Below are 18,124 nucleotides of genomic sequence, written 5' to 3' on the forward strand. Positions count from 1 at the left end.
AAGTGTGCACCACACCGACACTGCAACTGCCTCTGCAAAGCAATAGTGCAAGGCAAACGCAGTGTTTCATTGGAAAATAATATAATTCTGGTGTACCAAAATGCAATGACGCTGTCGGTGTGATCGAATGTAATTCAGGGCTCATCTGTAATAAGGGTTAAATAAATAAATACTTAAGGTTGCAAATCTATCTGACCATCCATCTGGTAATTTGGGGAATTATTTATTTAGTCATTTACAACCGCTCACATTACATTCAGGAGATAAATAAGAGAAAGCTTTCATGAACTATGGTTTAATACGAACACACGCGCACGACACATGTGCACACATTCATACACAAAAGCACAAAACAGTCAGCCTACTCATAACTTAACATCAAAATGGTCAAAAGGGACACAAAAGTAAAAACAAACAGTACAATTAGTTCATATGCAAAATAAGTATTATTTTGATGTTCTATGGAGAATAATAAGGAAGGAGAGAGTACCAGAAAAAATTATCAGAAATGTCAGGTGGGTTGTTGTGTCTTATGTTGTTTGTTTTAACATGTACAAGAATGTTCAGTGACGTGTCAGTGTACGTTTAGCGGATGGGTTTCTTCAGGGCCTCGTCCACCTCCTCCTCAGGACACAGGGCGTGCCACTGGGCTACGGGACGTCTTGGATTGGCCAGCATGTCTGACCAATGGCGAAGGCCCACCCCTGAGGCACCGAAGCCGATCCAAACCTTCCCGATGGCGTCGTTGCTGCCCAGCTTGTCGTAATCGTACACCGTGATCAACACTTGGACTTTCTGCAAGAGGAAAGGGAAGAGCGGAAAAAGCGTCAAGTTTAAAAAGTCAGATGAAATCAAAATACCACCACATGTACAGTGTTGTTCAACATACAGCAGGAAATGGCAGGAGCGTGCAATGTTCAAGAGAAACACCGTGAGAGTCCTCAAACACAGGTCGCCCAACCCACAGGAAAACCTGTTATCACAACCCCAAGATGTCTTCCTTATGGGAAGTTTGTTGTACATGCCTGTATTTGGCCAAATGGAATCTCGAAGCTGAAGCTTTCATTGAAGTAGGGGTTCAGAGTGTTCTGTTTGACTGTTGTCTTCTTCTTCTTCAGCCGCTTGCCTTGGTGCTGCAGCACCACTTTAACGAAGGGATCTGGTAGGAGAAGCCAAGGGGTAGAGAGGAATGTTAGTTACAGAGGTCAAACAGAGGGTGAGCCACTTGGATGAAAAACTGTCAGAACAAATGATTATGCAGTAAATTAATGTGTAGTGTCTGCAACTCTGTAATGCTGCCCAATGGTTTAAGTTGAATTACTTCAACAAAATGTAGGCAACCAGATGTCATTAATAGGTCACAGCATGGCTACTATTAGCTAGTTGAGTTTACCATCACAGAATGTCTAGTTTTGAAAAAAAAGAGTGAAACGTCACTGCATGGCTAGTATTGACTAGGAGAGTGTAAGGACTAATAGAAGGTCACCTGACAAGCCTCCGCAGTCCATCGCCTTCAGGTGCTTGGCCTCCATGATGTTGATGGTCAATTTACCGGCTGTGGGGACGTAGCGCAGAGAGATGCAGATGTCCCCTAGCTTCTCTACCTGTGACCAGACAAACACAAACAGGCACGAAGATAGAAAGATGTATTAAAACAGACAGTTCGATATAGTTTGATATGCAGAGACAGACAGACACAGACAGGTAGACGTTAAAAAAAAACAGACTGTATTTCTCTGTCCTCACCTCCTCTTTCTCTCCTCCAACCAGATCCCTCCATTCGTGGAGTGGCTGAGCCAGGTCCACACTGTTCATGGGGATGGAGATCTGTCCAATCACGTCGTGTTTACCAAAGCGATCAAAGTCAAAGACCTGTAGGACCAGAGTCTGACCGCCCAGCTCCTGGTAGGGGATCTGTGGAGGAACACACAGAACAGGAAGGAGACGGTCAGGACAGAGTGTTCTCGACTACATAAACCTCAGTACTGTAAGAACTTTTCTAAGGATTTTACATATACACATGAATGAATACAACATCTCTATATCACTGTCTGTTCTCCAGCACCCCATACTGACCTTGAAGATGAAGGTTTCATTGAACACTGGGCAGAGATTCTTGCGCTGGACTTTGGTCTCAAACTTCTTCTTCTTGTCTGGCAGCATGTAGACCTTGACATAGGGGTCTGAGGTGCCGCCCATGTCCATGGCTGGCAGGTTTTCCGCCTGCAGGATACCCACAATCAGCTGGAAGAGGGGGCAGAGAGGGGGAAAAGGTTAGACGTAAGAGGTTAGAGGTAAGATCTGAACACAGTGATAACTTAGGCGGATTTCGGCTGGGATTCAATCCATATGGGGATTGCAATGCAGCTTTTAAAGGGAATGATAAATGCTGCAAAGTACTTCTCAATCGGAAACGCAGCAAAATTAAACCTGAGATTTTTCCAAACACAAACGGAACACTTCAAAACAACGGCACAGGACTTCATCCCAAAAATTATTTCATTTGTCACATATATGCAATGTTTTCCGGGATTCAATTCAAGCCGCATAATAGCGCAGTGCACTTAACCTGTTAGATCTCTAGGGGCGCTATTTCATTTTTGATATTTTGTCACGAAAAGATGCTCGACTATGCATATTCTTGACAGTTTTGGAAAGAAAACACTCTGAAGTTTCAGAATCTGCAAAGATTTTGTCTGTAAGTGCCCCAGAACTCATTCTACAGGCGAAACCAAGATGATGCATCAACCAGGAATTAGCAGAATTTCTGAAGCTCTGTTTTCCATTGTCTCCTTATATGGCTGTGATTGCGCAAGGAATGAGCCTACACCTTCTGTCGTTCGCCCAAGGTCTTAGCAGCATTGTGACGTATTTGTAGGCATATCATTGGAAGATTGACCATAAGAGACTACATTTTCCAAGTGTCCGCCTGGTGTCCTGCGTGGAATTCGGTGCGCAATTGCCAGCTGCTCGTACTTTTCCATTTGATATAGGGGAGAAACCATGTGTCCAAGAACGATGTATCAATGAAGAGATATGTGAAAAACACCTTGATGATTGATTCTAAACAACGTTTGCCATGTTTTCAGTCGATATTATGGAGTTAATTTGGAAAAAAGTTCGCGTTTTGAGGACTGAATTTTCGGATTTTTTTTGGTAGCCAAATGTGATGTATAAAACGGAGCTATTTCTAATACACAAAGAATCTTTTTGGAAAAACTGAGCATCTGCTATCTAACTGAGAGTATCCTCATTGAAAACATCTGAAGTTCTTCAAAGGTAAATGATTTTATTTGAAGGCTTTTATGTTTTTGTTGAAATGTTGCGTGCTGGATGCTAACGCTAATGCTAACGCTAAATGCTAACGCTAAATGCTAACGCTAGCTAGCTACTTTTACACAAATTATTGTTTTCCTATGGTTGAGAAGCATATTTTGAAAATCTGAGATGACAGTGTTGTTTACAAAAGGCTAAGCTTGAGAGATGGCATATTTATTTCATTTCATTTGCGATTTTCATGAATAGTTAACGTTGTGTTATGCTAATGAGCTTGCTGATAGATTTACACAATCCTGGATACAGGGGTTTTTTCATAGCTAAAACGTGACGCAGAAAACGGAGCGATTTGTCCTAAACAAATAATCTTTCAGGAAAAACTGAACATTTGCTATCTGAGAGTCTCCTCATTGAAAACATCTGAAGTTCTTCAAAGGTAAATGATTTTATTTGAATGCTTTTCTGTTTTTTTGTGTAAATGTTGCCAGCTGAATGCTAATGCTAAATGCTACGTTAGCCATCAATACTGTTACACAAATGCTTGTTTTGCAATGGTTGAGAAGCATATTTTGAAAATCTGAGATGACAGTGTTGTTAACAAAAGGCTAAGCTTGAGAGCTAGCATATTTATTTCATTTCATTTGCGATTTTCATGAATAGTTAACGTTGCGTTATGGTAATGAGCTTGAGTCTGTATTCACGATCCCGGATCCGGGATGGGGAGATCAGAAAGGTTAAACTGACTTTTAAATGTAATTTAGCGGATAGAAAATGTCCCCTCTAAAGGTCACAGCTTAATGCTCAGCCGTTAAGAGGAAAAGGTCATAGGTCACTGAGGACACAAATATAAGGTCAGAGGTTAAAGCTGAGAGCTGAGCAGACAAAGAACAGAGGTCAGAGAGCCTTTAGACATGTTATTAGTCAGACACTTCACATCAAGGAGGTCAAATGTCAAGGAGGACAAGACAGAAATGCACACAAAAGCATGCACACGAATGCACACACACACACACACACACACACACACAGACACACACACACCTGGTTGTCAGTGAAGTTGTAGTCCAGGGTGAACTCCAGTTTTCCGAAATTCTCTTTTTCCTCCTCCTCTCCTTCCTTACCTTCTCCTTCCTAAATGAGAGAGAACATCAAATCAATTATTTATCACAGGTATCATTACACAGCCACTGCATTAGTCTCTCTCTTCACACAGTTACTGACACTACATCTGGAAATCACTTCAGATAATTTCAAACCCAGTTGCAAATGAGGTACTTGAACCCATTACACCACCCATTACACCACACACTATATTGCCCTCCCTCCTTCTGTCTCCTCTCCTCTCACCTTGCCCTCCTCTCCTTCTCCGGCTCCCTCCTTCTTTCTTCTGCCTCGGCCTCCTTTCCTCTCGCGTGCTTTCTTGGGCTTCTTGCCCTTGTTGATGCACTTCTTCCAGATACAGAAACCTAGACAGGCCACAAGAGCCAGCACGACCACCACTATGGCTCCTATTGCCCACATGGGCACTAGGGGAGAGATAGACATAGGCCTTATATAGCCTTATGATATCTATAATACAACATACATAACAACATGCATATAACATACATATAATACTTGTGTAGCCTTATGCTATCTATTATACAACATACTGTACATAGGCCTTATGTAGGGTTATGACATATACACTGAGTGTACAAAACATTAAGGACCTTTTTTTTAAGCAACTCAAAATATACAATATAGAAAAACAGAGTATCCAAACATTACAGTCAGGGGAATAAAGACTATAGATTATATAAAGACTTTGTAAAACAAATATTCAAAGGGATCATAGCTGTCACCTGGATTCACCTGGTCAGTGTATGTCATGGAAAGAGTAGGTGTCCTTAATGTTTTGTACACCTAGTGTATAACACAACATACATAGGCCTCGTGTAGCCTTATGTTATGGAAAATTGATATCTGACATATTATTGTGAGGAGTGATGGAAAGGAGAGCACAGGCGATGTGAAAACAATATTAACTTACTTTTGAGTTTGTGATCTGTGATAAGTGGAGGAAAAGCAGGGGATGAAATGAAAGAGAAGAAATGATGAGAGGACATTACAGTGGGGCAAAAAAAGTATTTAGTCAGCCACTAATTGTGCAAGTTCTCCCACTTAACAAGATGAGAGAGGCCTGTAATTTTCATCATAGGTACACTTCAACTATGACAGACAAAAATCCAGAAAATCACATTGTAGGATTTTTAATGAATTTATTTGCAAATTATGGTGGAAAATAAGTATTTGGTCAATAACAAAAGTTTATCTCAATACTTTGTTATATACCCTTTGTTGGCAATGACAGAGTTCAAACGTTTTCTGTAAGTCTTCACAAGGTTTTCACACACTTTTGCGGGTATTTTGGCCCATTCCTCCATGCAGATCTCCTCTAGAGCAGGCTGTTGCTGGGCAACACGGACTTTCAACTCCCTCCAAAGATTTTTTGTGGGGTTGAGATCTGGAGACTGGCTAGGCCACTCCAGGACCTTGAAATGCTTCTTACGAAGCCACTCCTTCGTTGCGGTGTGTTTGGGATCATTGTCATGCTGAAAGACCCAGCCACGTTTCATCTTCAATGCCCTTGCTGGTGGAAGGAGGTTTTCACTCAAAATCTCACGATACATGGCCCCATTCATTCTTTCCTTTACATCAGATCAGTCTTCCTGGTCCCTTTTCCCTTTGCAGAAAAACAGCCCCAAAGCATGATGTTTCCACCCCCATGCTTCACAGTAGTTATGGTGTTCTTTGGATGCAACTCAGCATTCTTTGTCCTCCAAACACGACGAGTTGAGTTTTTACCAAAAAGTTATATTTTGGTTTCATCTGATCATATGACATTCTCCCAATCTTCTTCTGGATCATCCAAATGCTCTCTAGCAAACCTCAGACGGACCTGGACATGTACTGGCTTAAGCAGGGGGACACGTCTGGCACTGCAGGATTTGAGTCCCTGGCGGCGTAGTGTGTTACTGATGGTAGGCTTTGTTACTTTGGTCCCAGCTCTCTGCAGGTCATTCACTAGGTCCCCCCGTGTGGTTCTGGGATTTTTGCTCACCGTTCTTGTGATCATTTTGACCCCACGGGGTGAGATCTTGCGTGGAGCCCCAGATCGAGGGAGATTATCAGTGGTCTTGTATGTCTTCCATTTCCTAATAATTGCTTCCACAGTTGATTTCTTCAAACCAAGCTGCTTACCTATTGCAGATTCAGTCTTCCCAGCCTGGTGCAGGTCTACAATTTTGTTTCTAGTGTCCTTGACAGCTCTTTGGTCTTGGCCATAGTGAAGTTTGGAGTGTGACTGTTTGAGGTTGTGGACAGGTGTCTTTTACACTGATAACAAGTTCAAACAGGTGCCATTAATACAGGTAACGAGTGGAGGACAGAGGTGCTTCTTAAAGAAGTTACAGGTCTGTGAGAGCCAGAAATCTTGCTTTTTTTGTAGGTGACCAAATACTTATTTTCCACCATAATTTGCAAATGAATTAATAAAAAATCCTACAATGTGATTTTCTATTTTTTTTTCTCATTTTGTCTGTCATAGTTGAAGTGTACCTATGATGAAAATTACAGGCCTCTCTCATCTTTTTAAGTGGGAGAACTTGCACAATTGGTGGCTGACAAAATATTTTTTGCCCCACTGTATGTGAAACGAAATTACACACACAGAATGAGCGATGGATGTGTGTGTGTGTGTTCGTTGTGTTCAGGGCTCACTTGGCATGTGGGTGAGTTCGTTGAAGAACTTGCTCTTCATATTCTTGAACTGGTGGTCAGAGTGATGAGTGGAGGGAGGGGCGGGGCCTGGGGGCGGCTCTTCTCTCTCCTCAGCCGCCCGACGGGGCCGCGCTTGCACACAGGCCAATTGCATCACAGCTCAGCTAAAAGGCAGAGGAGACAAAAGAGCAATCACTTTCGAGTAGTTTAAGAAATATTTTAACATGCCATACATTCTAAACATCATGTTAAGTAAGTAAACTAGATAGGGTTAGGGTTGCTGCTAACCAACTCAGTGGCCTTGTGTGTTTCGAGTGTCTGCCCTGAGACTGGAAGGTTTGGAGTTCGTAACACTGAAAAAAATGAAAGGTTCTTAAATGGTTCTTCCTCAGCTCTTAAGGTTCCTTGGAGAACTTTCCCCCATTTAAGAACCTTTGAGTTAAGCGTGGGGTCCTTGACCTGGCCTCTACGTTTCTTCAGAATTCTAAAAGGTTCTAGAAATGTGTAGAAGCCTGCAGATGTGTTCGATTCATGACAAAGTGGCTAGTGTTAACTAACTGTTTATTTTCCAGTGTAACATTTCTAGTGTTGATTCAATAGTTAAATTAACACCCATTGGTGTAACGGAACCCCAGTGTTGATATTATTATCATATTCTCCAGTATTCTCTATTGCTGGTGAATTTTTGCATATTCACTTAGGTCTCACTTGTTGAAGGTCTCAGGCTTGAAAGCATCAACAATATCTCTATCACCAGCAAACACAGTCATAGGTGGTACAAGTAACTACAATTCACTGGAAAGGCGCCCTGGGAAATATGCCCATAAGGCTTAAACCCTACAGCAGGGCTATTAAATTGCAGTCCTATCGGGCAGAAACATTTCTGGTTTGAGATTTTTGTATGATTCTTCAAACAACCATCCAATTCCAGGTTCTCTAGAGACCATACAATGGTTACCATACGGAATTGCTCTCAATAACCTTATTTTGTTCCAAATTGCACCTTTATTTTAAAGTGTACCCTGCTGAGTCATACCATTTTTCCCAAAATATGGTAAGTAAGTAAACTGAGTCAATGCACCTTTGCTTGGTTGGCACTCAGCTTTAAATAGACAGATTGGTAGTTAAGGGCCTGTGATAGAATAGCGTCCGGTCCAGGGGTTGTACTGTAAAAAAGCCAACTTAACCAACTGCTTAATCAAATCAAATGTATTTAAATAGCCCTTCTTACAATGCTTAATCAGCATTAATCTGTGAGTTTGGTGAACATAATTATAAGAAAGACAATAAATTGAGCTAATGAGTGAACGTTTGTTCACTCAACGAATGTATTAAAACTTGTTGAGTCAAAATACAAATTCATGTTTGTCTTCACTGTAAAAAAGCCAATTTAACTTAATCAGCATTATTCTGTGAGTAGGGTGGACTTCAGAAGCACAAGAAATGTAGCTTATGCTTGAGAGTTTGTTCACTTGACAAACTTCTCGAAGTTAGCTGAATTTGAAAAGCTTGTTGTGTAAAATTACAAATCCATGTTTGCCTTTGGTAGGCAACACTGTATGTTGGGTCAGCTATATGACCAAAGTTTGTGCACTCACAATCCTATTGCAGCTGGTTACAATTACAATTCTTATTTTTATTTATTTTTATTTCACCTTTATTTAACCAGGTAGGCAAGTTGAGAACAAGTTCTCATTTACAGCTGCGACCTGGACAAGATAAAGAAAAGCAGTGTGACACAGACAGACACAAATTTACACATGGAATAAACAATAAACAAGCCAATAACACAATAAACAAGTCAATGACACAGTATATGAAAAAGCAAGTCTATATACAGTGTGTGCAAAAGGCATGAGGAGGTAGGCAATAAATAGACCATTGGAGCAAATAATTACAATTGATAAATTGTAGTGATAAATAAATGAGCAGATGATGATGTGCAAGTAGAGATACTGGTGTGCAAAAGAGCAGAAAAGTAAATAAAAACAGTATGGGGATGAGTTAGGTAGATTGGGTGGGCTATTTACCGATGGAATCAACAAACCGCTCAAAGTGACCTGAATTTGAAAAGTGTCAACGGGTGTATTAGAGGCAAAGTCAGCTGCAGGAGAGTAGAGTGATGTAAACAGGCAAACTTTTATTTTAGTCCCGAAAAAGGAGAGCACTACATAAATCAAACGCGCTCAATACACAGAACATAACAAAAGTAAAGCGCGTAATAAAACACCACAATAACATGAAACAATTACACACAAACATGATGGGAAACAGAGGGTTAAATACAAGTAGATACAAATAGATATCTGAAAAATGGAGCGGCGATGGCTAGAAAGCCAGTGACGTCGATCTATTTGTCTTGCCACCCGAACAAGGAGAGGAGCCGACGGAAGTTGTGACAGTACCCCCCACCTTGACACGCAGCTCCAGCAGCGCGCCGACACCAGCCTCTAGGGCGACCCGAAGGACGAGGCGCAGGGCGACGGTGAAACTCCCGCAGCAGTTCAGAATCCAAACATCTGCAACCGGAACCCAGCACCTCTCCTCCGGCCCGTACCCCTCCCACTCCACGAGGTACTGAAGGCCTGACGCCTCAAATCCAGGATGGAACGAACGATGTACGCCGGGGCCCTGTTACCCTGTGAGGGAGGAAGATCGGTAAGGAAATCGACCGACAGGTGCGACCAAGGCCGTTCTGGAATAGCTAAGGCGTGTAGCTTACCTCTGGGCAGGTGCCTAGGATCCTTACACTGGGCGCACACCGAGCAGGAAGTGTCATGGGATACTAGGAGTGGTGGATTGGAATCAGGCGCAGAGAGCAGGGTTCACTATATCGTGAATTTATTCTCCGGCAAACAAACGGTCATGCCAACACACAGGGCGCATAGAATAGACCAGCCCAAACACAGGACAAAACAGTCCGGAGAATAACCACATGAAAACCACAATCCAACAGAGTAACAAAAACAATCCCGCACAAAACAAGGGCGGGACAACCTACTATATATAGGGAAGCTAATAAACTAAAATACACACTGTCCGACCAATGCCTGGATGACCCGAGGAGGGTGTGGGCCCAATATATCAGCCGGTCCCAGCGGGACACTGGAAGGGAGTGGGCTCTGCACTTAATGCCTGCTCAATGTCCGTGTCCAGCTCCCATACTACTGAGAAACTCGAGGAGGCAGGTGAAGTGGAGGACCGAATGTACCCCTGACGCAGAGATTTGGAGACATATGTCTCCATAGCCAACGTCTCCGTGTGTGACAGGGGATAAACGTGACACCTGGGAAGTGCGGCGTCTACCTGAAGGTTTATCGCACAATCCCCCCGACGATGGGGTGGTAATTGAGTCGCCTTCTTCTTGGAGAAGGCGAGAGCCAAATCGGAATATTCAGGGGGAATGAGCATGGTGGAGACCTGGTCTGGACTTTCCACCGTAGTAGCTCCGGTGGCCAGGGTCCTGAAAGTCCAAGACGAACTCCTGGGCGCTCCTCGTCCCCTGCCTCAGGTGGAAAAGACGTTCACCCGCCGCTCTACCCTCGGGTGGGTGGTCGAAGACTGGGTGAACTCCACAAAGTGGTCCAGCGCCGCATCTCCTTCTACCCACACGGCGTTGGCCCACTCAAGGCCTTTCCCGAGAAGCACGAGACAAGGGCGGACACCCTCTCACATCCCGAAGGAGCCGGGTAGTAGACGGTCGCTAGATACAGTTCCAGCTGCAGCAGGAACCCCTGGCAGCGTGCCGCTGTCCCATCAAACTCCCCGGGAAGGGCGAGACAAATCCCACTGGGACCGGGTGCAGGAGAGGCGAGTAGTGGAGACCACTGTTGTGCTGGGGAGGGCGCTGGAGGGACTCTCTGTCTCTCCCAGCGATCCATTGTCTGGACTACGCGATCCATGACAGCGCCGAGATGGTAGAGCATCGCCGTGTGCTCCCGGACGCGCTCCTCGACCCCTACAACAGAGGTGCTCCTGCTGACTCCATAGATGGTGTGGAATTCTGTCACGATGTGCGCAACTGGTTGAAGGAGAGGCAGGTGCAGGAGAGCAGAGTTGGGTGATAACAGGAGCACTTTATTCATGCCCAAGGAAAACAGCGATTACGCCCAAAGTACACAAACGGTACAATAAACAAAACACACGGGTCAAACACATACCCGGCGCAATTCCACACACAGACATGGGGAGAACAGAGGGATATATACATTTAGTCAGATGAGGGAATGTGAACCAGGTGTATCCATTGGCTTCAGCTAATGGGGATCCTAAATAAAACAATTAAATCTACCTCCATGTCTCCCTCCTCACCCCCTGACTCCGTCTCACCAACCCTTTCTCTTATCACTTACTCTATCTCTCTCCTCCCTTCCGTGTCCCCCTATCTTGTTCTCCCTCCCTCCCTCCTTTCTCTCTTGGTTCATAACGTGAGTGTGTTGAGGTACAGTGAAACTCTCATTCTTATGCCCACTGTGTCCATCACTAATCCCTCTGACTCCATCAAAGGCTGGCTGTTGGCACACACACATGCATGCACACACACACACACACACACACACACACACACACACACATACTAATATGCACGCAAGACCCGCTCTGTTAAATATGCATATGCATACCTCCATGCAAGGCTGCATTATGCCACACACACTCCAACCTTCCTACATCTGCTGTCCTCCTCTCACTGTGCACAGACACGTAACAAGATTCACTGCCAAAGGTAATCCCCAAATCCCAGAGCTTAACTAAATTAGGGACAGTTCAGTTCGCTCTCTGCTTGTCCCTCTCCTATCCCCTACTATCCCTTATCCAACCTAAACCACTCCCATTAACCCCCACAACATCACCTGCTGTCACACAGACAGATCCCACCTAGTTATCCAACCAACAATCACATTTCCATAACAATATCTGATTTGTAACTTGTCAAATTAACCTGTTAAATCCAAGCAGATAGAATGCATAAGCGCAGGATTAGTAAGCACATCTATGTGATGGTGAGTGAGGGGAGGCAAAACATAAGACTGCTGGCTAATAGGCTTGTGACTTCATCAGTCAAGATCACACACACGCACACACGCTAACACACTCATACAAGCACACACACACGTGCACAATGCGGTGAGAGGGGGGCTAGCTTGGTTGAGTAGCATAGGGTTGGCCACCACTTCTCACTCACAGTGGTATACTCCCTTAAACGGATCATGCTGGCAGAATGCAGGGAGTCAGGGCCGGACCTTACTGATTAGATACTGGTTAAATGCTAGATCACCGTGTCAGTGATTAAGGCTTACATGCCTGACTGACCACTCTGTTGGAAGGTTATTTTTTCACTTCCGGTCTTGGCGAAAGTCACTGTTATTCCAAGGGTTATGGTCACATACTAGCATAAGCCTTTGGAGTGCTTTGTGCTGGACAAGGTCAATGGAATAGGCCTAGCTAAACAGGCTACTGGTTGATTTTATTGGGCCATAGGCAGTTAAAGTTATTCTGGAATGAAGTATAGCCAAAATAATCTCCTTAAGAATTTGGATTGATGAACTCATGTTGGAAAGTGCCTGTCTAGATTCAGTAATACATTAATTTTTTGCAAAGGTTAAGGTTAGGATTGGGAATGCGAGGACTGATGTTGTGACCAATACTTCACATGACAGACAATACAACCATATGATCAAACGGTGGGTGTAGCTGGTGCATGGAAGTCAGGCGCAGGAGAGCAGAGATGAGTGGACAAAGCACTTTTACTGAGGCAATTATTACAACTGACACAACCGCGTCACAAAACAAATGCCCAAAGAACAAGTGAGGCAGCACAAAGTACAACAACAAAGTACAAAGTACCGGCTGCCACAAAGCATGGCTTCAAAACAGATCCCGGCGCAAACCAGCCGGAAGCATGCCAACCTTGACAATAAACAATAACCCACACAGACATGGAGGGAACAGAGGGCTAAATACACATAGTAATTATGAGGAGATGTAAACCAGGTGTGCAGGAAAACAAGACAAAACAAATGGAAAATGAAAGGTGGAGTGGCGATGGCTAGAAGACCGGAGACGTCGACCGCAGAACACCACCCGAACAAGGAGCGGGACCGACTTCGGCGGAAGTCGTGACACATATATACACTAGCGGTAAAACAAATTAAAACACCTACTATTCAAGGGTTTTTCTTTATTTTTTTTACTATTTTCTACATTGTAGAATAATAGTGAAGACATCAAAATAATGACATAACACATGGAATCATGTAGTAAAGAATAAAGTGTTAAACAAATCAAAATATATTTATATTTGAGATTCTTCAAATATATTTTGAGCAAAATAGTGTTTTTTTACATAACTGCAAACTTCAAGGAGTAGGGCATTCAATGAGTTGGTTTGATGGAAAGTTATGATGTCATTGTCTGGTGCAGAATACAAACACTCAACAGAAAATAATCACCCACACCACACAGGTGGGAAAAGGCTACCTAAGTATGATTCTCAATCAGAGACAACTACCTGCCTCTGATTGAGAACCATACCAGGCCAAACACAAAAACACCACATAGAAAAAGGAACATAGACAACCAACCCAACTCACGCCCTGACCATACTAAAACAAAGACATAACAAAAGAACTAAGGTCAGAACGTGACAACTTCTGCCATGTCATGACTTACCTGAACCACCCACTGAAATGTTAATCCAGAAGTGGCAAATAAAGTTTGATTTTATTTTATTGAGATTTGAGTTCATCAACCCAAATTCTTGAGGGGCCATCACATGAGACCTTAACAAACTGAAATGTTTCTGACTTTCTCTGGAAAAAATGTTGGGTAACCAGATTGCCAAGAACTATCATCTGCCTTCTATGTTTAGATTCTGAACAACAAGAGTGTGTAGGAAACAATCATGGCACACATCTTCAAACCTGTCTGTTTTGTGGGTTAGATACCAAGAAGACCGACCATGTGTTTCCCAATCTTGGTCCTGGGGACCCCAGGCAGTGCACATTTTCCCCTAGCACTACACAGTGATCTGATTCAAATAATCAAAGCTTGATTATGAGTTGATTATTTGAATCAGTGTAGTGTTAGGGCAAAAACTAAAATGTGTGCCCCATGGACAAGGACTGGGAAACACTGGAGTAGGCCTATACTGGGCCATCTGTAACAGGTGGTCATATCCTAAACCAAATCCCAAACTGATTCCTCACCCCTAATAATAGGCACTTATTGACAACTTTCTGCAGACCTGAAAGAATTGGATGGCTATCAGGGATATAGTTCTCAGGCTACTGCCAGCTGGTATAGGGGACGCTGCTATTGTTTACACCCATCCAGCTGTCTTTTAACTGCATGGGGAGGGACTTGTTTTGGGACTGGTGATGTGGGTCATATCTCAATGGGGGACACAGACCAGACACAATGCAAAACAAGTAGGTACAAACAAGGAAACTGAGGACAGAGTAGCGTACTAGCTGTGGTAAAGAGATGACAGGAGAGGTGAACAGCTGGCAGCGGGACTTTGAGAGGGTTCAAGGCTTAGTAGCTATGTGGTGAACTAAAGACAGTTCCATTATGGTCAGGATGTTGATGGCTGACTGTATGGCCCTCTCTATTGTGCGAGTTAGTTAAATAAAATAGAAGTTGACCATCTGAGACTGGAATGCACTGTCTCATATTCATCATCACCATTGTCATCATCATCAAGCCTGCCTCGTGCAAACTGCATCCAACATGCAAACTGTATCCAACATCATAGCAGTACATCTCCTCTAATTTAATACTTTTGGCACCACTAACAGATACAACAGGATTTAACCCCTTACCAAGCAAACACGGTACAAGACACAAATGTACCCGTCCAAAATTATTAAAACCCAAAATAAAACCCCAAAATAAGCGGAAACTTTCACATAATAAGCGGAACATTTCATATTAGCTGGTTGTCACGCACGCAGGTAGCTTTGGAGGGGTGGTCATTAGACATATGCACAGACAGAAAGTCCGAGTTGAGGTAGATATAGTTTAATAATTGGTCAGAGTTATTTTTCACCTAGTTAAAGTAAACTGGAATAAAAATACATTATCGATCCTATTAAAGTGTCGCCAACTTTGGACCAGTGGAAACGACTAAGCACCTTATACGTAAAAGCATGGATAGGCCTATGGCTCACAATAAGGAATAGAATGTGAATGGTAGGCTACTCTCAAATATTACTTCAAATAAGCAGTAGAGCATGTCAGTTTTAAGATATATATTAATCAGATATGGCAAATATTATGCCCATCAACCCTGGATGTCCCATGCGCCATAAGCGCTCGCTAGCGGATTTACCAAGCATAGCACAAGGGTTTGAATGACTTCTAGGCCATCTAATTATACACTTTTAAAATGCACCGTGTAAAGTAAAGGCTACCTCGTGAACGTACGCCAACAGAACTCACCCGATTGAAATCCCCAATTTAAACCAAACTTCTTCCTTTTGTTAAAAATGATGAATTCTGGCCTCGGTGTTGCGAGAATTGTTATGCTGGTCACCACCTCCTCTCCCCGTCACGCTCTCTCTCTCCCCCTGTCCGTTAATCTCCCTTAATATTGTGGTGCCAACTACTTATCCACTTTAAGCCATTTGTCACCATTGATCTCACTCGAAATGCATGTGAAACACCAAAACACGAAATAACTCAAATGAATCTTTCCAGCTTTCCCCATCGGTCTGGCTATTATCTCGTGCAATGCCTGGAAACTGTCCATTGCTGTGAGTGAACAAAATTACTTTACAGGCCATTTGTCAGTCTGGGATCCCCCCATCTTACTGTGTCATGGTTCACCTTCATAGTGGGAGCGGAGCTAGTGAATGCGGTAAAGAGACCAATTTAGATTCACAATTTCAAAGGATGTCTGGTATCCTGTACATGTAGTGAAATTGTATTATGCATGTAACATACGTTTCCACAGACCACTATGTGAACTAGTAAATGTGGTTCCCATTGCACTCCGTTATGGCCCTAGAGTTGACGGTTGTTTTATGGGCCCTGCATTAAGGCACTATGACAAGCTATGTAATTGCTCCCCTCTGTGGTCAGAGGTAGTGTCCCTTAAACCTCATGTCAACCTTTCCCCATTATTAAGACCCACGAAGTCACTGTAGTAGGCCTACAATTATCTATTTTAATTTCTATGAAGACAAAAGCACACAGATGTCGGCTTTGGGCAAGCAGCATTTGTATTAAACAGTCAAAAATGTTTTATTCTTCAGATTTAGTGCAGATTAATAATGACCAGTTATACTTAGTGAAAAGGACCCTTGTGTTGGTATTGAGCTGCTCAGTAAGTGCAAAGCACCAGAATAAACTGATAAGACACCCATTACTCAAAAGCAACAACTTCTGTGATCTTTCTACTAAATCATTTCACAAGATACCTTCCCTCGCAAATCTAATACAGTGTTGTACAGAGCAATACAGCTGTTACGTTAGACAAGCTCAACTCTCTCCCCTCCTTATAGATGCAAAGGCAGCAAGATAGAGCAGAAAAGCCAGGAGTCCTGGTCTGAGGCTGGAGGCCGTAGCCTGGGGGTGGACGTGGTTTATCTCTGGCCTCCTGAGTACCTGTCAAACAGGTTGTTGTTGACAGCATCCATCTTGGTGAGGTTGGTGATGTGGTCGCCCAGCTTCTTAATGGCCTCCACCTGCTCATTCACGTAATGGGACTCCAGGAAGTAACACAGCTTAAGTGGGTTAACACAGGTGAGACGAGTGACTACAGACACTATTGTAAATGCATCAACACACCAGAGCCTGGTGGTAATGGCATAAAGGCAGATAACTCAATGAACTGTTTGCAGATGTCCAACTTAGGCATTAGCTGCATTTTTTGTATATGTAACCAGTGTGAGATGGCTAGCTAGTTTGCAGGGTGCGCACTAATGGTGTTTCAATTGGTGACGTCACTCCATCAGACCTTGAAATGGTTGTTTCATTTGCGCTGCAAGGGCTATGGCTTTTGTGAAGTGATAGGTAACGATGCTTCGAGGGTGTCAGTTGTTGTGTGCAGAGGGTTCCTGGTTTGAGCCCAGGTTGGTGTGAGGAGGGACAGAAGCAATACTTACATATAGTGTATATTCGTGTTTGCGTACATTGTGGACTTTTGTATTTGTGTGAGAGGCAGGTCACTGTCATTAGTTAGCAGAGCTGCAACCTGATCAGATCCTGGGACAATACAGTAGCTGTATTCTATGTGATATACATCTAATGTGTGTGCTTCCACCATAACGTGGGGGACATTACTTACAGTGCCTTGCGAAAGTATTCTGCCCCCTTGAACTTTGCGACCTTTTGCCACATTTCAGGCTTCACACATAAAGATATAAAACTGTATTTTTTTGTGAAGAATCAACAACAAGTGGGACACAATCATGAAGTGGAACGACATTTATTGGATATTTCAAACTTTTTTAACAAATCAAAAACTGAAAAATTGGGCGTGCAAAATTATTCAGCCCCCTTAAGTTAATACTTTGTAGCGCCACCTTTTGCTGCGATTACAGCTGTAAGTCGCTTGGGGTATGTCTGTATCAGTTTTGCACATCGAGAGACTGACATTTTTTCCCATTCCTCCTTGCAAAACAGCTCGAGCTCAGTGAGGTTGGATGGAAAGCATTTGTGAACAGCAGTTTTCAGTTCTTTCCACAGATTCTCGATTGGATTCAGGTCTGGACTTTGACTTGGCCATTCTAACAACTGGATATGTTTATTTTTGAACCATTCCATTGTAGATTTTGCTTTATGTTTTGGATCATTGTCTTGTTGGAAGACAAATCTCCGTCCCAGTCTCAGGTCTTTTGCAGACTCCATCAGGTTTTCTTCCAGAATGGTATGTATTTGGCTCCATCCATCTTCCCATCAATTTTAACCATCTTCCCTGTCCCTGCTGAAGAAAAGCAGGCCCAAACCATGATGCTGCCACCACCATGTTTGACAGTGGGGATGATGTGTCCAGGGTGATGAGCTGTGTTGCTTTTACGCCAAACATAACGTCTTGCATTGTTGCCAAAAAGTTTAATTTTGGTTTCATCTGACCAGAGCACCT

The 18,124-nt window shown here is 43.2% G+C and overlaps 1 protein-coding gene across 1 annotated transcript; it reads right to left on the reverse strand.

Moving 5' to 3' along the window:
* Nucleotides 1-207: 207 nt before the first annotated feature.
* LOC110520962 (synaptotagmin-2-like) lies at nt 208-15,624 on the reverse strand. Its single transcript, XM_090233449.1, has 9 exons — nt 15,478-15,624; nt 7,039-7,202; nt 4,624-4,802; nt 4,318-4,407; nt 2,077-2,244; nt 1,747-1,914; nt 1,487-1,604; nt 1,026-1,159; nt 208-795 (listed from the first exon to the last, which is right to left on the reverse strand). Exons 2-9 carry the CDS (start codon nt 7,190-7,192, stop codon nt 586-588), a joined length of 1,221 nt encoding a protein of 406 aa, XP_090089575.1. The 5' UTR covers nt 7,193-7,202; nt 15,478-15,624; the 3' UTR covers nt 208-585.
* Between the last annotated feature and the right edge of the window lie 2,500 nt (nt 15,625-18,124).

Source organism: Oncorhynchus mykiss, chromosome 4, assembly GCF_057628025.1.
Source record: "Oncorhynchus mykiss isolate SJ-2025 chromosome 4, ASM5762802v1, whole genome shotgun sequence".
NCBI classification, from domain to species: Eukaryota; Metazoa; Chordata; class Actinopteri; order Salmoniformes; family Salmonidae; genus Oncorhynchus; species Oncorhynchus mykiss.

Coding starts and splice junctions, on each gene's coding strand:
- LOC110520962 (XM_090233449.1), bottom strand. CDS start 7,192: ATGCAATTGGCCTGTGTGCAAGCGCGGCCCCGTCGGGCGGCTGAGGAG. Junction 1,160..1,486: donor GGACTGCGGAGGCTTGTCAG/GTGACCTTCTAT, acceptor TTCTCCTACCAG/ATCCCTTCGTTAAAGTGGTG. Junction 796..1,025: donor TTCCATTTGGCCAAATACAG/GCATGTACAACA, acceptor TTCCTCTTGCAG/AAAGTCCAAGTGTTGATCAC.